This window comes from Engraulis encrasicolus, chromosome 9 (assembly GCF_034702125.1).
Source record: "Engraulis encrasicolus isolate BLACKSEA-1 chromosome 9, IST_EnEncr_1.0, whole genome shotgun sequence".
In the NCBI taxonomy this organism is placed as follows: domain Eukaryota; kingdom Metazoa; phylum Chordata; class Actinopteri; order Clupeiformes; family Engraulidae; genus Engraulis; species Engraulis encrasicolus.
In genome coordinates this window covers 53,685,317-53,708,061 of record NC_085865.1, presented here as the reverse complement: position 1 = coordinate 53,708,061, position 22,745 = coordinate 53,685,317, and the positions used below count along the sequence as shown (strand labels likewise).

The 22,745-nt window shown below is 42.1% G+C and overlaps 1 protein-coding gene across 1 annotated transcript in view; it reads left to right on the top strand.

Moving 5' to 3' along the window:
- The first annotated feature begins 3,888 nt into the window (after nucleotides 1-3,888).
- LOC134455323 (mucin-5AC) overlaps nucleotides 3,889-22,745 on the top strand; it is a 28,391-nt gene continuing 9,534 nt past the window's right edge. Inside the window, exons 1-4 of the mRNA XM_063206346.1 lie at nucleotides 3,889-4,161; nucleotides 15,264-15,376; nucleotides 18,693-19,018; nucleotides 21,005-21,266. Coding sequence (XP_063062416.1) covers nucleotides 4,145-4,161; nucleotides 15,264-15,376; nucleotides 18,693-19,018; nucleotides 21,005-21,266 — 718 coding nt within the window. The 5' untranslated portion in view covers nucleotides 3,889-4,144. The remainder of the gene's footprint in view (nucleotides 4,162-15,263; nucleotides 15,377-18,692; nucleotides 19,019-21,004; nucleotides 21,267-22,745) is intronic.

Genomic DNA, 22,745 nt, shown 5'->3' with positions numbered 1-22,745 from the left:
AGACTGACTGACTTCAGTTGATATCATGGATGCTGTGGCACGGCGACTTTTTCAGTGTTAATTTAACATTTAGAGAGCAAGACCAAACACTGCAAGTGTTGAAGTGGACTCTCTGAGTGTTGAATTAACACTACAGCATTTACTTTGTTGTTGTTGTTACACTGCTGCACACAGTCAACAGTCAGTAACCCGATCAGGTGTGGCTGTCTCTGTCCACAGACGGACAGAAAGCCCCCTCGTACATCAGCGCCAGTGTTACGAGACACGTGTCATTGTCCTCCCCTGCCGTGCGCCACACATGCCATTGTCCCCTGTGTGAGCTTCACACGACACGGGACACTCACTCTCGCTCACCAGCACGGAGATGAGTCAGCTCACAGGTGTGAATGGGAAGGATGGAGGCAGAGATCTGAGAGAGAGAGAGAGAGAGAGAGAGAGGGAGAGAGAGAGAGAGAGGGAGAGGGAGAGAGAGAGAGAGAGAGAGAGAGAGAGAGAGAGAGAGAGAGAGAGAGAGAGAGAGAGAGAGATTGTGTTTGGAAAAAAGATAGAAACTAAAGAGTAGAATTTGAGAGGGAGAGATGGAGAGAGAGAGAGAGAGAGAGAGAGAGAGAGAGAGAGAGAGAGAGAGAGAGAGAGAGAGAGAGAGAGAGAGAGAGAGAGAGGGGAACGACTAGAAAGAGAGAGATTGTGTGTGCCAGAGACAGATAGGCAGAGTTGATGGTAGAATGTGACAGGGAGAGAATGATGAAAGAAAGATATTACCTGAAAGGGACCTAGAGTCAAGGAAATGACTAGAGACAGAGAGTTGTTTAGAGATAAAAGTATATTGACGTGTGGATGGGTGTAATAAGCTAAGTGTGAGGTATGTGCGATAGAAATGAAAGGTGAAAAAGGACAGTGAAAGACAGGGGGACAGAGTGAATGAGACAGAAGATTTTGAGATAAACAAAGGCCTATATTCATTTGTGGAAGGGTGAAATAAGGCAGGAGTCGGTGACGACAAAGACAGGATTTTACTGCAGGGTGTTTTTCCCCCCCAAGAGATCTAGACCTCCAATCAAAATGCATCTGACCTGTGTGGTCTATGCCTAATGCCATTGGGAAAACAGTCCAAAGCACATCCCATTACTTTTGTTGCTAGGTAACAACACTTTAAAAAAAAATCCTGCTGTATCATGTTGCTAGTGTATCATGGCCTTTAACGGAAAACCAAATGACATTTCAAAAAGACAAAAAAGGTGGGGGGAAAAGAATCAGAGACATCACACCTTAATTATAATGCCCATAAAATGACAGAAAATTACATTTTATGCCATTTTCTATTGCGTCATTCACAAGTGTGGGCAGATTTTTAGCATGAAAGACCATTGCTTGAGTAACATTACCCTGTAACCTTTCAAAGCTTTTCAAACCCACTTCCGAGACGCCTGCTTGTCTTCTACTGCATATGGATGTGACTCTCCTGCATTATGCATTATTATTACCATTCAAATGTTACACTATATAAGATTGGATAGAAAGATGACAGCACATTGTGTCCACCCCACCTCTGAAACCACAATTTCATTCATGATCTACGATGTATGTAATCCTCTCAGTTTTGATCAAAACTTGCAACTACCTTTTGGCTAGACATAGGCAAGCATGGAGGTGCCAAACTGCTCTCTAAAAATAAACAATAAATTGATTAATTTAAACACTATTGTGCTAAGATGGGCAGTAAAACAGAAATCACATGTGCAAATGCCATAGTGCCAGGCTGTGCCCTCCTAGTGACGCAACACTTTCAGCGTTGCAACTAGTCAGGTCAAGAGCAATGCAGTAGATTTGAACGTTGATGATAATCAGGCTAATAGTGCAAGGCATAAAGCTCATTCATGCATGCACACAACATGCAAGACAGCAGCCATTACTGCTCAAGGAACTGTGCCCAAGACACTTCAACTTCCAATACATGTAGTAGGGTACCACGGGCGTTAGGCTACTTTAGCAGGTTGAGCAGGTGCGGTCGCACTGGGCCCCGAGACCTCCAGGGGCCCGTCACCATGCCCAAAATGAAAATAAAATGAGAATTAAATTCTGATTTGGTTGTCTCAGTAAGTTATCAAAACTGCATTGCATTTCCTCAGTGAAACTCAACCTTGATGTCCATGCGTTAAAAATGTGAAACATCCTTAAATCTCGTCAACCTCTGAGGGCCCGTGGTGGATACTCGCACCAAGCCCTGTGACTGACTTGTTTCACCACTGTGCAGACCTCTGAAAACATCCACACCTTTTTCAAGACAAGACACTCATCACATCGCCACTCGGCTCTATTGTCACCAGTGTCAGTCTCTGTCTGCCTGCTCTGCTCATCAGGGACGGATTATGAGTCCATGGGCCCCTGGTCCAGACAGCAAGGAAGCCCCCCACATGGGTCTCACTAGTTTCAAAACAGAGTTTCAAGCCCTACGGTACGTTGTTGCAGGCCCTACGTTGATATAGATATAGATACTACAGGAGTTTGTCCCCAGCACAAAAAAAGTTGTTGGTAGAAGTGCAACAATATATAACGCAATGTGAGAATGGAAATAAAAAGGCCTGGGCCTCAGGACCTCCTTGGTTCTTGGGCCCCTGTGCCAGGGCCCTGTAGGTCTGTGCAGTAATCCACCCTCTCTGCTCAGGAGGTAAGAGAAGGAGAAGACCAACCGGTCTCCTCGCCTCTGTGGCGCTCTCTCTCTTTCTCTCTTCATACCCCGCAGCAATTTAACAACAAATGAAAAAAGGAAAAGAAAAGAAAAAACAATCCGGTGCACGTCATAGATAATAGAGGATGAATAGAAACCAGTCGTGCAAAATAGCAAGCTGCGTCGAAGAGACCTCATCCTGCTTGTGTTGATTCTTTGTGCCCGACTAAGACTATAGGACTTGGGCTGGTCCGGTTGGACCTCAGATTTTCTAAAGGGCACACAAGGTCATGAGAACTGACTGTGAAATTTAAAATAAACTTCTGTCAGGCAGTCGAGTTGTCAGTCTTGCATACTTTCAAAAATAGCAAAGCATGATGCTCTCCCTTGCTGTTTCAGTCACACAAACACAAAGACAAACACACAGATAGGCAGACAGACACAGAAACACAAACATAACCCACACACTTACATGCATGCACACGCGCGCGCGCACGCGCGCGCACGCACGCACGCACGCACGCACGCACGCACGCACGCACACACACACACACACACACACACACACACACACACACAAAGGACAGACTCATTTTGGGCAGGATCTCCCCAGGAACTGTCCTGGTCAACATCCGTGTACTGAGACCAGCTGTTGCCTCAAAGCCTTATCCCCCTCTCTCTTGCCCTCTTCTTCTCATCCTCCTTTTCTCGCATCCCTCCCTCCCCTTTACCCCCTCTTGTTCTCCTAGGAGAGGAGACAGCAGGTCCTACACACTGAGAGGTGGCTTAAAACTCTCAAAAGCAATTATACAAGGATGCAGTCAGCTACCAGCTCCCTGGAACTGTTTGTGACTGTGTGCTCCTGAAAAAAAATGTTGAAAATGCTGTAATGAGACATCAACTTTTTTTAGGTTGGGATTTTTTAGTTTTTTGTTTTGTTTTGTTTTTGTTTTTTTAAATGCACAAGTATCATCGTCAAAGTAATTGCTGACTGGTAAGTAATCATTCTTGAGGGTTTTGTTTTACTCATTCTGTAAACAAAAGTCTAAATGCAGGTTCGCAGTGCATTCGAGCATAGACTTCAAGAGGGATTAAGGATGACTTCCAGAATGTAGCAGAACTCTTTTTAGTCATGAGGGCGTGTCGGTGCTGTGCATGCCTTACGTATGCTCAATAATGACGGGAGTGTCACTTTTGACGCCGTAGACTGGTGTTACGTTTCATGAATATTGTACTTCCCAGAAATCTCTACAGTTTTCGATGGTGAACGACTGCTCTGTGCCAATGACGCGTTTGGAACAGTTTTAAACAATTACGTTTTGGATCAAGAAATATTATCAAAAGTTAGTTGAAGTTGAAGTAGGCTACTTGAAAGTTAGTGAGTGGAGAAGTTAACATAGTGATGCTGAGCTGCGTGCGACAAGCCTTGGGGATTCGAGAACTTCTCGAACCATAAGATGATCTCGCGGATACTTCATGCGCGGCATCAACAGGTGAGTGTCCGGGTGCTACTGTATACAGTACATTTCAAACAACGCAAACACTTCTTTTCAGCAAAATACACATATACAATATTTATAGAATTTTTTTTAAAAAACCATTACATGTCAATGGCACGGACTTTACTTTTGCGCACTAGATGGTCATTCAAGGAAAGCGTGATTGATTTTGCCAACTCATTTTATGGTTGATTGGCTAATCAACAGTTGAACTGTTTGTGACAAGTCTAACTTGTTAGAGTAGTAGGCTAATGTGTTTATCATAACAAGGCGCAGTCATCTTTAATAACAGCTAATTACTCATTTCACTACAGTGTTGCTGACACCTCAGTAAACATTTGTTTGTATAGGTGAGCAAAATGTACAAAACTGCACACATAGTAAGTTTCCAATTGTTTATAGGCTAAAATGCAATTAGGCCTACTCATTATTGCTATCAAAATGTGCACATGATACAGATAGGCATCTGTTAGACAGACAGACAGCGACAGACAGGCAGGCAGGTATAGATAGATAGATAGATAGATAGATAGATAGATAGATAGATAGATAGATAGATAGATAGATAGATAGATAGATAGATAGATAGATAGATAGATAGATAGATAGATAGATAGATAGATAGATAGGTAGATAGGCAGACAGGCAGAGCTATTCCAGCATTCCACACATGCTGAGATGTTTTGTCTTCATCCTCCTCTTCCTCCTGAGGAAATGAAAAGGTCATGACTGTCTGGGACATCAAAGTGAAGTCAGCGAGACGCTATTTCTCCTAACTGGCACTCCACATTTCACACAGTAGCCTACCCACTCCGTGCCTTAGGCACCTGTGCTATTGGGGTGAATGAAGTGCCACACATACCAGGGATGATGACCAAGTGGGCTCCTCAAAGAGGTTGCCGTGATGGAGGCTAAGGGAGTGACGCACATTAACGTGGAGGGCTAGGGATTATTTTTTTTTTTTTAATTTTTGGAAAGCATTTTTTAAGGGGATAGGGATTGGGGGATATTTGCCTTTATTAGGACAGGACAGCTGATGAGATGGATAGGAGATAGTTCAGAGAGAGAGAGAGAGATGGGGTAGGAGTGGGAAATGACTTCAGGCTGGAATGGAACCCGGGTCCCCACCAAAACTATATTCAGTGCCTAAGCCATCTGTGCCATGTCTATCTTTTTCTTGAGGATCTGATCTGAACTGAGGGGAATGGGTCTATCTATGACATGCTTCAGGTCAGATTGTTCCCTTGCCGAGAGCTGGAATGTCCCATGTTGTTGTTTTTGGCAAACATATCCCGCTACGTGACACAGGCACTTAAGCTTAGCCCATAAACCAAAATGCCAAAATGGCTGTCATGATGTTGCTCTCACTTCAGTCAAGTTATGCAACATCAAAACATTTTTTATATATAAATAATAATTACTATGCAGAGATTATTAAGAAATACTTCATCTGATAAAGAGGAGAAACAAAAACAATATGACAAGCATTATATAATATGGTTGCCATTAAATATTATATATATGTGACCCCCCACCACAAAACCAGGCATAAGTCTCTGGATATCAAAAATGAGTTATCTGTGTGGATTGATAGAGCAGAACCCAAGGTTTATTATGGTGAAAAAATTATGTTTCTATCATAAGTAGAACCAAAGTTACGGAAATTTTACTTTTGGAGTTTGGACATATTTTGCGACACGCCTTTTCGAGAAATCGGCCGTCAAAGTTTTGGACTATTTTATAGGTATAAAGTCCTTAGCAACGCATATTAATTATCATCCGATTGACATGAAATTTTCACAGATGATTAATGACACTATGACGGACATGTCACAGAAGTTTTGTTTCAATCAAAGAACTTTAACCTATTATTTAAACGGAAACTGACTTTTCCATCCAAATGGAATTTCGGGGAAATCATCCACCTGAAATATGATCATCTTATATCACCAATTCATGCTCTCATACTGTATCTGTCTTCATGTTATGCCTTAAAGAAAGTGAAAGCCCAACTGGGAAACTCCTACTACCTTTGTCATTGTGACACAGCACTCCACAGCACACAAGTGCACACTGCGCACAATGAAATTGCATTTATGCCTCAAAAGGGGGCAGCCCCCAATGGCGCCCCAAAGGGAGCAGTGCGGCTGGACGGAACCATACTCAGGGTACCTTAGTCTTGGAGGATTATGGGGAGAGCACTGCTTAATTACTCCCACACCAACCTGGCGGGTCACGAGTCGAACCGGCAACCTTTGGGATACAGTCTGATGCCCTAACCGCTTACCCATGACTGCCCTACCGCTTACCAATGGCAACCCTAAAAGAACTAAAAAAGACAATTTAACTTGCATATTCAAATTCAAATGTGCTTTATTGGCATGCTTGGAAGTATCAATGCTGCCAAAGCTTAAAAAACACAACATACAGTGCATCAAGGACATGAACATTTAGGTCAATATAGCATTAAATTAAATGCATTTAGCATAAAACACATGCACACGCACGCACGCACGCGCGCACACACGCACGCACACACACACACACACACACACACACACACACACACACACACACACATTACTCACGTATTCTCTTGTGTACTTGCCACATATTTTACAGATTTAAAAGTTCATCTCCACGCCCACAACCTGTCTATGGGCACTCTCAGAGTCAGTGTAAGATTCAGAGATGCGTCGCTTTCTTCAAGGCTCCACTCTTGTTGGTGCTTGATGGTCCAATAGTTCTTCTCTATGAAAAATAAAAAAATAATGAATTGACAGAAAAAAAGTTTTCAAAACAAAAATAGTTATACCCTAAGACAGCTACATTTTTTCTCTTTTCCAGCTCAACTGAAATTAATTATTTAAATATAAATCGATATAGCTCATTATATGGAGTAGAATTTTAACAATCGCCGCCCATTGTAAATCAAGATATTAACCTTAAAAGCATTGAAATATGACAGCTGCAGCATAAACATGAAATTCATTAAAAGAACTATGCCAACTAAGCCAACTATGACACCCATATTACAAATAGGTTAGATGACCACAATATTTAAAAGAGAATGTTAATTACCTGTCCCAAGAAGAACATCTTTGTAGCTTTGGTTGACCTTGGTGGCAGTGTGAACTGAAGGCAGGGGCTGTAGATCATCACGTTTAAATCCAGGGACATGTCCAGTGAGCACTAGGGCATTTTGTGAACCTTGTTGTTGGATGAATGTCACCTCTCCTTTGATGTTGTCCAGCTGAAGGGATCTCGAGACATTTTTCTCCCTCCTGTCCTGTCCCAGTGGAGTACCATTTCAGTAAGCCTGTTAGTCTTTCCTTGCTGATGCTGGAATAAAATAATAGGAATAGTATGTTAAAAATACCATTCCAGTTAACTACAGGTAGAATAGTTGCATATACTCTCAGTATTATTTTAAGTTTAGCCCATTTCAAAACGAGGAGTATGTAATCACTAGTATAAAGGCATGCACTGAGACGTTTTTCTGGAGCTCCATTATACCCACACATACATGTCATGCAGATGAAATCCGGAGGGTTAAAACGTAAAAATCAAGAAACAGAAAGTGTCCTCTGCTATGTAACTAAGTTGCACACTAACTTACCAAAGATTATTGGTCTTTTCATTGCCAGAATTGGGAGATACGTCCGCGGTAAAAAAAAAAAAAAATCGCATTGGTCTTCTCCACTGCTGAATCTGTTCCCAGTTCGTGCACTCGATCGTCTTTTTCATCATCAAAGGCATCCCAGTCATCATCAGACTCCCAGTCGCCTTTGTCCTTGTCATTGTTGTCCAAAAATGAGGAGTAAATACGGCTATTTACGAGACGAAACATTAATCAAACTTGCAATAACACTAACCATGCTGGTTTGTTGCGGATGTAAGTGAGAGAACTGCGCATGCCCGTAGAGCACGCGGTGGGCGTTTGACCAATCACGGAGCTTGATCTTGACAGGCATAGCAACAAGAGGGTTTGGTTTACTCATTTGATTGGCTCTTTTAAAAGAACTACAAAATAATATCGCCATTTGACCTACGTGATTGGACAGGGCATTTCATTAGCTTTCTCCTCGTACCAAACACTTGGATGATCCGCAACAGATCGGAGGTTGTTTCGGTCGGAGAAAAGTGGCCCATTTCGGCTTTCTCTTTGCTCAGTGAAGCCTGAACTTTTGATCACGCTGACATAATTGACATAATAAACATCTTTATTGACCGAATTTGAATGTAATGACCATGGAAATTGAAAATATAAGTGTTAAGGTACCGTTTTTTTCCAAGATGTCAAAACACATAGAAAATCGCTTCCCTGACTAAATTTGGCTGTAGCTCTGAACGCGGCTGCGCGACTTATGCCTGGTTTCGTGGTGAGGGGTCACATATATGGATATAAATATGGATGATTAAATATTTTCCCACAGGGTTTTATCCAACTAGGCAGGCTACTGTATAAATTCATGACAGTCTTTAAATCTTAAACATGATTGCGGATTGGATTTACTTGGATTTTTAACAAGAAGTCTTACTTGTGTATTTACTTAGTAATATCTCATCTGTAACATCAATTGTTGTTAGGTATTCAGTAGCTCTCATTTTAAATTGAATCCAGATGCCGTTTGTTCCCTGTTAGATAGATGACTACGCATAGGTGACTACGCACTCTTTAGACATTACTATTTTTAAAAAGTACAGGGGCTTCTTCAAATTCAAGATGGCTGCCCATTTTCCAAGATGACCAAGATAGATATTAATTGGCAACTGAAATAATTGTTCAAAAGGGGATACAATCTGGTTTACATTATTAATGTGGACAGTGTCAGATTCCAAAGCCATGGCATATGGTTTTCACAAAGAAATGACATGATGTGAATTTGTATTGTGAGCAGACTCACAGCTGTATCATGATGTTGTGTCTATGCCGATTTATTTTCGCTGTGCTTGAAAGATATATTGACACTTTTGTGGTCAAATATGTAGACTACTGCAGGTTTACCTATTACTATATGGGTACACTCACACTCTAGGCTAGCACTGTGGGTTAATTCAGGAGGCTGAGTTGAAGTCTGGACTTCAATGATTTACTTTAACTTTACTTCAACTCTACTTCTTCATGTGGCTCCAGAAACGGATGGGGGTGGGGATGGGGGGTGGGGGGCAAGCGCTATTCCGACATCAAACACTAGAGGTGCTCCGATCACCATTTTTTGGCCCGATCACCGATACCGATCACCAAAAATCTTTATCTGCCGATCACCGATCATTGCCGATCACAGAAATTATTTCCTATTTTTTTAATAGCCTATTAATTATCCTTATTGAATATTTCTGCCCATAAACCAATCAATCTTAATTTGCACATGTCGCTTTCACAATGTAGGCCTATTATTAGGCTATTACTATTATGATTATTATTATTATTGTTATTATTATTATTATTATTATTATTATTATTATTATTATTAGGCTATTATTATTATTATTATTATCTTTCAGCTCTTTCAGACTAGTGTTGGTAATATAGCCTACAAGTAGGCCTAAGTCTACAGTATTAATCAATTTATAAGTTATTGCATATAATTACTAAACTATTTAAGATTGAATTGAAACTGAAACATTACATCAATTTATAAGTTATTGCATATAATTACTTAACTATTTGAGATTGAATTGAAGCTCAGACACCTGGATCTCAGTCTCTCGTCTTCTGCATACGAGAAAAAACCCTGTCGCTTTAAATGAGCAGCCTCGTGAGGAGAGCCCCTCCCCTCTCTCTGTCACTCACTGTCCACAGCTGTAGTGCTCCGCGACCGTTCTGCTCTCTCCCTCTCACTTCTGTCGCCGTTTGGCGTTTCAGCGACTATCAAACTAATCGACTGACTGTCAATTACAACGCTGAAAACAATAACGTTGGCATGCTTGTGCGGACAACGTGAACTTGTCGCGTGCTGACCGAGGCAACTACACAGGTTATAACGTAAAATGGCTAACGGGCGAGAAGTAGTCTATCGCAAATTACATTGTGACTGAAACACTTGAGATTCTACATACACAAAACAAGAAAAAAAAACTTCACTTGAAAGAACAGGGAACACGCACAACACAGCGTGTCTGCGAGGAAAGCTCTTTCTCTGTAACACTGTCATAGAATGTAGAATTCCCTGCACAGACTCATTGAGTTTCACCGTCCATTCTCCCTAGTTGCTGTTTGGTGTTGCAGCGACTACAAAACTAATGACCTGGCTGTCCATTAGGCTACAACTTTAAAAACAATACAGTTGATGATTGTTTTGGAAACGTTTAGTTGTTGCGTGCTGACAGGCTGTAACTCAAAACAGTGAACATGGCGAGACTGACACGTCATTCACAAATTACAAGCGTCATGTAAACTGCGCATGGATCGGAAAATCAGATCATTGTTGATGCAGATATGATTATAAATGGTGAAAATGAAGGAGGGAATTCCAAAAAGTTAAAGACAAGTAAAGATGCCTTATTTTGGTGCAGCAGCTGTGCAGAGCCAGCACCTAGGCTACATGCAGGCAGCGCCAGGTGTAAAGGCGAAATGGTTGCGTGAGGAATTTAATATCTCTGGATCGGTTTTTTGATCGGCATGTTTTTCCGATCACCGATCAGGCTATTTTTGGCCATTATCGGCCGAGCATGATCGGCTGCCGAGCAATCGGAGCACCTCTATCAAACACACCGTAGGGTTATGGTCAGGGTCAGGGTCAGGGTTAGGGTTAGGGTAACTGCATGCGCTCTCCCTGACCTGATAAAACTTGAGCAACGAAGCACAAACCACAGATTTGGCAGATTTCGATAGGAAACGTGCCAGTATTCAGACAATAGACATGAATGTCTGAATAGCGGCATGTCTGAATAGTGCCACGTAACCACGGATAGGAGGCCCCTCACTTCTAAAGTTACCACAACTTCAGAGTCCAGCTCACTTCGTGCAGTAGTTCACTTCATTTGCTAGTTACGTAACTTCTACTGCATTCTGGTATTCACTTTACTAGACAATGTGCACCATATGTGCCATTTAAAATCCAAGAGCAAGTCTGCAAATCTTTAATTTTATCTCATCTAGATCACTGCTCAGTGGTCTGGGCCTCAGCCTCAAAAAGGGAGCTGGCAAAACTACAAGTCGTTCAGAACAGAGCTGCCAGACTTGTCCTTGGATGTTCACCTAGAACTGGCATCCATATGATGCACACTGCGCTGTCATGGCTCAGAGTGGAGAAGAGACTGGCCTTAAGCGCAGCGACATGTCTTAATGAAGCAATAAAAACGCAGAGACCTGAGTCTTTGATCCAGCAAGAAGTGTTCTGTAACACGGCTCACAAATATGCCACCAGGAAAGCAGGCAAGGGTGACATTGTGCTACCAAATCCAAAAACGAATTCAATGAAAAGAACTGTGCTTTATAGAGCAATTAAGACATGGAACGAATTGCCATTGGATATCCGTGAAGACACAGGCAAAAAAAACCTTTAAAAGGAAATTAAAAAGATATCTTTTGAATGGTTGATATAGGTGTCATCTTAAGTTGTAAGGTCTGTTTTTTTATTGTTTTAAATGTGTGAAGGAGAACTTTCAGCAATGTGGCAGCATTGTATTTTATAACAGTTTGCTAGACTTGTTACTGACCTTTTGAGATCTTCTTGTATTTTTTTTACTTGAATCTTTGAAAAACTCATTTTTTGCAAGGCATGTCTATCTGTATTGTTACTAATCTGAAATGTGATGTGTTACATGTATTTGGAATTAGGACCCCAGGAAGACTAGCGAACTACTACGGCATAAGCTAATGGGGATCCTTTAATTAAAATAAAATAAATAAAATAAAATAAAAACTCTCTACTCATGAAAGTTGCTAACGCTTTAGCTACTTTGCTTTCGAGAGACGAACCCCTGAGCTGCGTGGCTCGAAAGGGTAGCAGGTGACATGCTAGCAACGTTATATTAACTCTGTAATGATTGGGACAGTATAAAAGCGTTAATAGTGTCAGAATGAACACCCTCAGAGTTGATTTTAAATCTGAAATTTGTATGTGTATGAATTGAACGTACTGCATTTCCTTTAGGTCAGTTATTTGTGTATCAGCAGCATCTCAGGCATCTGAAACTGATTTAAGCAGCTCTATTTTTAGCACTGTAGTGATGTCATCATTCCTCATCAGAGTCCATACCTGAGGCCATATGCATTGTTCTACCGTATGTTGCAGGGGACATGCTTGCTCTGAGCCTTAAGCTATGCATGCAACCTTGTGTCACCAAGTGCACTTACCACATCCTCAACATGGAAGTTTGGAAGGTTGCCCCTCGTGGTTCTGTCAATGTTGCACCGTATGCACACATCTGCGTACATTGTGTCTGATGCTCTGCCACATGGAAAATGGACATAAACTTTACATGGCAATGCATTCGTGCATGCGCACACGTATCCTGCAGCAAGCATGTCCCCTGCCATGACCTACATGGAAAAACTGGGCACAGCATTTAGCGTATTTCAAGTAGCCATGTTATTTTAAATCTTGCTCAGTCTCAATAGACAGTCGCACTATGAGCTGCATTGTACGTACGTTTGTTTTGGTAGAACATTCTAGTTCTCAAAGCTGCTATGACAGCCTTGCCCGCTCAGTTTGATTGATTTACGCCATTCATTGGTGCAAGACCGCCGCCCCTCACACACACACACACACACACACACACACACACACACACACACACACACACACACACACACACACACACACACACACACACACACACACACACACACAGATTGTTGAGTTATGTCAGTGTGTCAAGGATCATACATAATACATACATATGCACCACCTCTCACACACACACACACACACACACACACACACACACACACACACACACACACACACACACACACACACACACACACACACACACACACACACACACACACACCATGATTTATTGACCCCAAGAATATTATGAAAATGAAAATGTCAGCGGAAGAGGGGCATTAATAAGATGCCGTACACAATTCACTCCTGACCTCTGTACTGGAACACGCCAGTTAGAACAAGGCAAGCAAAGTAGGCAATTGCCTTGGGCCCCTAGCGTACTTGGGCCCCCCGGATAATGCCTGGTTATGCTGTTGTATTTAAATGAAAGCAAATACAACTTTGTGAGTGTGGCAGCACCTCCCTAATTTCAATAAACGAAAAAAGTGGCATGATATTGACATCGAAATCTAGGCTACGTATCTCGGGACCCCTCCCCAATTGTTTGAAGAGGAGAGAAATGGGCCCCAGCGGTTGTGCCTATTTTTCTTAGGGCCCCTAAAATACCTTGAAACGGCCTTGCACAGGTCAAGCGGGGGCTTCGTGTCTGGGCTGTCTGGCCTCATGTGATCCACAATAGAGACTGCTACACCGCACCGCACCACACCGTGCGCTGCGCTGCGCTGGTATCTGTGCTATGCTAGCTGCACTGGCTACTCTGCCCTTTCCTTCCTCAGGCAGTGTGCTGGCTTATCAGTGGGGGCGAATTGCTTATTTTCTTTTTTCACTCGACTGAAGCCTGGGATAGGGAATAAAAAACATTTGTCATTCCATGGTCATATTACATTTTTAAGGGGTGTGTGTGTGTGGGGGGGGTATGATGGCTAGCAGGCTGTCTGGCGGGATTGGCGGTTATGATAACATTGTGTGTCTGACACTGACTAAGCTGATATTGGGAAGGGGGTTTGATTAAGGAGGGGGAGAGGGAGGGGACTCCACTGACCTCCGCGGCATCATGAGAAAGGAATGCTACACTAGCATCCAGCATCCCTGGCAGAACCGCTGGGTGGGGTCGGTGGCACCTGAGGTGTGTGTGTGTGTGTGTGTGTGTGTGTGTGTGTGTGTGTGTGTGTGTGTGTGTGTGTGTGCGCATGTGTGTGTGTGCATGTGTGCGTGTGTGTGTGCATGTTTGCGTGTGTGTGTGTGTGTGTGTGTGTGTGTGTGTGTGTGTGTGTGTGTGTGTGTGTGTGTGTGTGTGTGTGTGGCTTTGTCTCATACCATAGCTATCCTGCATCCAAGCTTTGTGTGTGTGTGTGTGTGTGTGTGTGTGTGTGTGTGTGTGTGTGTGTGTGTGTGTGTGTGTGTGTGTGTGTGTGTGTGTGTGTGTGTGTGTGTGTGCATATGTGTTTGTGCGTATGCGTATGCTGAAAGGTTGGTAAGCAACAAGCCCAATGTCTTCAAAAGTTTTATTTTATGTTCACTGTTTATAAAATATATCTACACTGTACGCACCAAACTATTACCGGTATATTCTTTACAATGACTAGCCATATCACAGATAGATGGAAAGGTATACTGTACAGTAGAAGATGAATGGATATATGATATGATGGATGATAGATGATAGATGAATGATATGACAGATTACAAATTTACAGGTCGATTTTTAAAAAAAAGTTTTATGTCCAACTCAGCAGTTCTTACTTGAAGTATGTAAACTATGAATGCATCATATCTCCATATGGGCACCACATTACTGTATACCATTCCGGCGCGTCATCATTTCCTTGATAATCGTGTTAGCAAACTCGGGATCATTTTCAGTGTGTAGTGTGGTGTGGTGCGGTCATGTCATATTTACATGCTGTAAACATGACATGAGATAAGCATTGTCTGAGGATAAGCAAGAGTCCACTCTCTGGTTGCTCATCATGATATTATGTAAGGTTATGTAAATAATGTTATGCTGATGAGATGTAATTGTAAATTACCTCCATCATCTCTGCGTTGGCATGGAGTTTCCCTGTGGAGTATGACTGTCTAGATATTCATTTTGCTCTCTATCTGCTATCTATTTCTCTGACACTTATGTTCATAAACACTGTATAGACATGAACTAAGCTTATATACGTATAGATCAAAATAAATATCCTATGTTTGTACATTGAAGTTTGGAAGTTCATTGTTTTCACTGCACTTGCAATTTTCTTTTTTATTTGTTTAATATCTTTTTTTATACCGTCTTGACACTACTCAATTCTTCTGGTTAAATACTTTGTTAATCTAACCATGAAGTTATTGATCTTGTTTCAGAAGAATGAAGCGTGGCACAGTGGACTTCCAATCGGCCATCGCAGACAAGACGTTCACAGATCTGATCACTCGGCTCCTCTTTCTCTGGATCATTAGTTCGTCCTCGCTTCAAGGTAAAGAATTGCTTCACATTTACATTAGTTGAAGAAAAGGGATAAAGTTAATTAAATGGAAAAGGGGTAAAGTTAATTAATTGGAAAACGGGGCGATGACATCCATTTGCGCTTCAGAGATGACTTGAACTCCAGTTCAGTTTACTTGATTATTTTTAGTTAGCTATACAGATAATTTGCATCTGTGGTCAGTGGGCATACAAGAAACAAAGCATTAAAGATAACCTAAAGGCAATACATTTCCTACTATTGCTACTACAAATAGTTGAAAAAGCAGCCGCATCAGAACCCACAAATTTTCTGTAACAAATAAGACCAAGGACAAGAAAAAAGGGAGAGAAAAAGAAGAGAACTGCTTTTCCTATCTCTCATATTACACAATATGGTATATTGTATTTTATGATTTACTATATGCATTGTTTAAATACATGCACATCTATCAGCTGTACTCTGTATTCCTCTGTGGTTCAGATACCAATGGTAGGAATCTTCGATTTTAGTCCCAAAACGTTCTACTGAGACGTAGTGACTTAGCTTACACATTTCTGGAAATAAATTAGCCTGCTCTATCCCAGTTTATGGCTCATAGTCTCTTTATTTATTTTAAATTATTAGTAGTAATACTTCAGCATGTATTTTCATTTACAGTTAACACATCCATTAGATTCCAACCTGCTCTCACTTTGAGGTAAAATCTCTGACTGTAACTCCTATTCCTTGCTGCAGCAAACAACACGAGGATTAGAAGATTGTAAACAGGATTAAGGAGCATCCCTCCCCTGTGATGAAGGCCTTGTTGGGATGGGTGCGTGCATGTGTGGGGCTATCTAATATCTAATCCATTTAGGAAGGATGTAGCGGTGGCAATGATGGGCGTTTTTGTTGGCAGCAGTGAAAGCGTAGCATAGAGAGAGAGAGAGGGAGAGAGAGGGAGAGAGCTCAGGTTTCGCTCCAGGGATGTGACATTTGCGTGTGTTTAATCAGGGGAGTAATTAGGCCTTATGGATGGGCCAGGATGGGACCTCTCTGGACTGCTCTGGTGTGGTCAGACTACTGTATTGAATTTATGGCCTTTGTCTCAAGTACCCTACAAATGTGCGTGTTAGTTGTGTGCGCGTCCGTGTGTGTGTGTGTGTGTGTGTGTGTGTGTGTGTGTGTGTGTGTGTGTGTGTGTGTGTGTGTGTGTGTGTGTGTGTGTGTGTGTGTGTGTGTGTGTGTGTGTGTGAGAGAGAGAGAGAGTGAGAGAGAGAGAGAGAGAGAGAGAGAGAGAGAGAGAGAGAGAGAGAGAGAGAGAGAGAGAAAGAGACTGCCTGAAATGTCAATTTCACTGCAAAGAAAGACATCTTAATATCAAGTTCTTAATATTGCTGTCATTTAAACCATTTTATAGTTGCAATCTCTGCTGGACATGATACTTCCTTGTAGCGAGAACCTGACATTATTGTTACTGATATGCAAAGGTTTTACGTTTAACAGTAACAGTGTCTTTTGAATGGGATCGGCTGAGGCCTAAAGGCATGTTCTCATGTATCCAGAAGGTTGACAGATATACCTATTGAGAAAGCACGGCTTAGCCAAATGGGACCGTCTTGTGTTGTCTGCATGCCGTGTTGCAATCACAAAATTAGTGGGTAGAAATGTGCGCAGAGTAATCACCCGGATTTTTCAACATTTAGAGGTCGGCAGCCAGACTAAACTTTGTCGTAAAAAGTTTACACTGACTGATGATGACAGATGAGAGGCATGAGAGAGAAACAAAAACACATCGTTTTTTTGTGGTTTTCGGTCGTTCAAACAGTTCACGTGTTGCCAAGTGTGGCTAATGAGAACAGGTTGGACTGGATGCAAACAATTATAATTGTAAAAGTTTCACATACTGTGAAGGTGCCACATATTTCTCGTTGCAGTTGTTACTCTACAAAGTATGTCAGCCCAAATCACATAGAAGTTTCATCGTTGCTGATGTTGTCTCTCTTTTCTGGCATAAAAAGCCCAAAAACACATCTTCAAAAAAACGGTACTACCACAGTGCTACACGACTATGACAGTCCATAGGGCCTTTAGTAACACATTATGATTTTGTCATTGCCCTTCTGGTGCTAATTTATAACAGGGGGGAGGCATGTCTGGTACTGGGTTAATGTCAAACACTACACTCAATTGTCTCACAGGCCATATGAAGAGTTTTCATGTGACTGAAGGATCTGTTCTAAAACTATTGCTTTCTAGAAGTTTCAAATACTGTGCTACATTGCTGATTGTTGTGGCTTCTTTGTACTCATAGCCCAAATGCTGAAGTATCATAATTGCCCAAGTTACTTTATGTTTTTCCAAGTCTTGCTTTTTTATATACAGTAAATCCTCACGGTGATTGCGCCCTTGGTAGAATTGCATAAACCCTCAGTTGAGAGTAGATCATGCGATGATAAACACATGCCTGGTTACCATACGACCAAATTACAAGTGAGATCAACACAAACCTTCAGGATAATTACACAAATTAAAAGTGAAAATCTTGAGGAGTGAATAAAAATTAGCAAAAAGTTGACCTCCCCAGAAAATATTTCACTGTATATCTTGTAATAATAATAACTCACATTTGGATAGCACAATTCATACAATACATGCAGCTGAATGTGCTTAACAGATAGATTAACAACAACAACAAAACAAAAAAATACAAATAAAAAGACTAAAATAATAATAATAAAAATGACATGGCATGAAGCCATTTGAGTAAAGCCATTTTAGAAAATGTGTCTGTCTTGTCCTCCCTTTCCCCTTCTACTCTACCCACAATCCTCCACAGCTCCATGGCTTCCTTTATGAATAGCTCCGAGGTGCAGAAGGTTCATCACTGCTGAGAACTATCTTGTGCCGTCTTTGACCTCCTACCTACCCATCCATCCTCTCAGCACTTTTTATTATAATATATAAAAAATATAAAATATTGTTGAAAATAGGGATGTCCCAATCAGAGTTTTTTTGCCGTCCAAATGATTGAGTTTTACTTTCTCCTGTACACTGGCCTGTGCACTTCCATACTCAGAAAATGACTGGAAGTACAGGAGAAAGGTAAAACTCATTTCACCCAAGGAGAGGTGTAATATTATTTCCAAAAATAGCACAGTATCACTTTAAGACTTTATTTACTAGTTAGACATAATGAACGTAATATATATATTAAACTTCAACTTCAACCTATCCTCCACAGCCCATGGGCTCTTCATGTACGCCAAGGGTCCATCATACTGCTGTTTCTCTTGTCCCTTATCTTATTCAACTTCAACTTCAACTTGATAATCCTCCTCCGCAGCCCATGGCATCTTCATGTACGACTCCAAGGCGGTTCTGGGCGACTGCCGTGACTACTGGACCTTCCAGGACCGTGGCCGGATCCCGCTGCTCTTCCAGATGACGGTGTGTGTGGACGTGCGGGTGGTCTCTCCGGGCCGCTGGCTGGCCTTCTCCTACAGCTCGCCGCGGGCCCCGCGCTTCGACCTGGCCCTGGAGGGAGACCCGCACGCGCTCTACGCCTGGCTCCTGGGGGTCAGGCACCGCTTCCCCGTGCAGCTCGCACCGCATGTCTGGCATCGACTCTGCCTGCGCAGGGACTCACTAAGGAACACATTCAGCATGGAGGTACACTACGAGACTTTTCACTGACTAATACATGTCGTATAGTATTGTCTTGTTACTGTATGGTTATGTAATACATTCAGCATGAAGGTACATAGCCGTTTCATTGACATATACAGTATTGTTATGTTTGTGTTATTTGTATTTGTTATGTTTGCACAGACATGCTTGTGATACCTTCTGCATGGAGGTACAGAGGCTTTTCCCTGACTGATATGCATTGTCTTGTTTGCCACTGTATAATACACAGCAGCATCCACCACTTATCTAGTTATTGTTATGTGTGCCATAACACCCTCAGCATAGAGGTGTAGATGTTTTTTTATTCTTTATATCGTCATTATATTTAAATTGCCTTCACTGTGAAGATAGTGATGGAGATCGAGTTATATGTTGTTACCTCCACCAAGGAGGTTATGTTTTCGGTCGTGTTGGTTTGTCTGTCTCTCTGTTTGTCTGTCAGCAAAACATTATGAATGGATTCATTCCAGTAACTAACAGACATTCTAACAGACATTCCAGTAACTAACTCCACAAAAACAAGACAGAAAGACTTGAAAAAAAATAGTGTGTAGCATAGTCAAATGTTCCATCAAACAGCTTCCGTGGTGGAGATCTGTACTCTCTGAGTGTATTTCTAGTTTTAATCACTCTCTGCATGGAGCTCTGAATGCTTTCCCTTTATCATACTGCTGGCTGTGATGTTTTCTTTTTATGATAGCTTCCTAATGGGGTTGTAAATTCTTTCAACTGACCTATACTGTTGTGTTTGTTATTTTAGAACACTTCCAGCATGGTTGATTTTTATTGTCTTAGATGATGTTTACATTGTCATGTTTATGACCACGTTTACGTCGGAAACCCTTCAGTTAAATCATACACAAACTTCCCAGTACCTGATTTGACTTCAACAAACCGTTTTGAATGCACAGCACAATAAATCTGACTCTGACCTTCGGTAAATTGCAGCACAAAGAGTACCTTCCCAAATGTTACCACCGTAGGACTGCACACTGCAATGACGTGACACAGAGTCATTATACTGTATAACACAGTAGATATACACCATAATACATTACAACTTGGTCCTTGACATTCTGGCAACAACAGGGTCTTACAATAAATCTGACTTGATCTGGCCTGCAGGTGAACAGTATAACTCTTGAACAGTTGTAAGCACACATTGAAAGTAGCCCCATTGTGCAGATGGGCTGAAAAGACTGAACTACATCATAGTAATTATAGTACGTAACAGCATTGTTATGAGATTACTGACATCACCATAGCCTCCTCATGCAGATAGGCGATCACCCTTTGCTGGAAAGACTCAACTACGTCATATTATCACCCGGTGAGCAGATGGAACGCCTTCTGATTGGCTGAGCGGGTGTCCTTTATTCCCCGGTGGCAGGACACCTATGATGTCAAGTTGCTTCTTTTCTAACTTACTGGCGAAGTGTCGTTACTAATTCTATCGCATCTGGTTGTCTAGTCAAGACCGCGTCGTTAGTTCTATCGTATCTGATATCAAGGGAAAATGGACTTGGCGCTCTGCCTCGTCCATTATTTCCCTTGATATCGGGACACCTCGTTGGCCGCTATTCCATACATAACATTTCTATAGCCTTACTGAGAGCCCTAAGTAACAGAGTAAGAGTTGGTTATTACAATTTTGGTGACAAAAAAGTTGGCAACAGAGACAAAGAGAGGCTCTGCGCAAAGAGGTTAAGCTGACTTCCACATTGACCTTGGCTTTGACCTTGACAATTGACCTCTGACCTCCAGGTGAACGGCAGCACCGGCGAGCTCCAGGAGAGGACACTGTAATTCCCATCTTTAATGCCATAGTGCTACTCCAATTAATTATATAGAGTCTTTAGTAGTACATTATGGCTTTGACGTCATTGGTAACAACAGACTTATAACAGGGGTCATGTCTGAGGAAACACAATAACTTTAACCTTGACTTTGACCTCTGAACTTGTTCAGGTGAACGGCAGCACTGGCGAGAACCAGCGCACGGTGATCGCCCGCGTCATCCCACCCAACGGGGAGCTGAGACTTGGCTGCATGCCGAGGGACGCCACCCCTGGGGACGCCAGGGGAAAGGTGGAGCTCTACCTGTTCCGCATGTGGGGGGACGTAGGCCAGCACCGGGCCTGCGAGGACGGCTCCGTGGCCGGCTGGCAGTCACGCATGTGGAGCATCTCCCACTCCAGGACAAGGGCACACGACGATCAGCTCGGCTGTGGTAAGATTGGGGATGTTGGGATGGGTGGGTGGATGGACGGATGGATGGATGGTTGCATGGATGCATGGATGGATAGATGCATTGGTAGACAGTTTTGACAGTTTTGATTGTGGAGTATCTCCCACACAGAGATCCAGGCTCGAGATGACCGGCTCGGCTGTGGTTAAATAGGGGGGAGTTAGGATGGATGTATGGATGGATGGATATAAGGATGTAAGGATATGGATGGTTAGGGATGGCTTAAGAGTTGATTTCACACAGACAGTGTTTATTTAAAGTGGGATGGACACAATAATGAAGGTCTGACTGACCCACTTCAGTTTCTTAAAGGTGCACTGTGTAATATTTAAAAAATTCTTTCCAGAATTCATACTGCCCATTCACAAATGTTACTTTTTTGACGAATATTTAGCACCACCATCAAAGTCTAAGCATTACTGGGAAAATTGCACTTAAAACATACATGAAAAGGAATGGAAAAGGACTGGAACTTCTCCATGTCTGCCATTTTGAATTTTCGGAAATAGACTTTTTTTCTAGCTGCGATACTTTGGCAATACTAGTAACTGTTAGTTCATTGTTTAGTAAATATTAACAAAAAGATCACACCATACTGTATTTGCAATACATACTCTGGCCACACACCTTAACAGTGCACATTTACTTTTTTCAAATTACATATCCAAAAAGCTTTATGTCTTTGTAGCATACGTACTGTATGTCATCAAAGTGTGAAACCAGGCCTTTAATCTAAATGAGATGTTATCAGGGAGATTATGTAATGCACATGGTTTGATGGCTGTCAGACATGACTACGTAGAGACGGCATTCAACCTGCCGAACTGGAAATAGTGACTATAAAGAGTGAGTGTGTGATCAGCCATCCATACTGTGCCCTGAATCTGCCTGCGGTAGACTCTGTGTGCAAGTATAGCTTACTGCACAGGCCGACCGGCCCAGGCCCAGGCCCAAGGGCCTCCGCGCTACAAGAAAAACCCACTCCATTATTGGTTTATATTTGTGTTCTCATATTGTTAAAATTACACTTCAAATTACTGTATCTTTACATTTTCTCTGGGGAAAAACCTCTGAACCCTCAACAATGTTGGCTTTCTAACATCTTCACTATACACAAAATCTTGTGCAACCTTATAATGCCATTTATGGGGGCCTCTCTTGCTGTCTGGCCCAGGGGCCCATGAAGTTATAATCCGTCCCTGCCTGGGTGTTATTTGAATGCAGCGGTGCTGTGGACAGCTCTGCTGTGTGCATGTGCCTACAGTGTTCCTGTGCTTCTCTATTTTTACCTCTTGTTTTGGAGTCACCACATAGATGAAAGAGATGAAGAGATAGCTGGGATTTTTTCTTCTCTTCTTGGGAAAACGTTGCCTTTGCCACCAGGTGATAGATTTGCATGAAAGAATGATTCGATGCGTGCCACACCCTATCTGTCAGACAGAGGTGCAAGTCAAAGCAAAG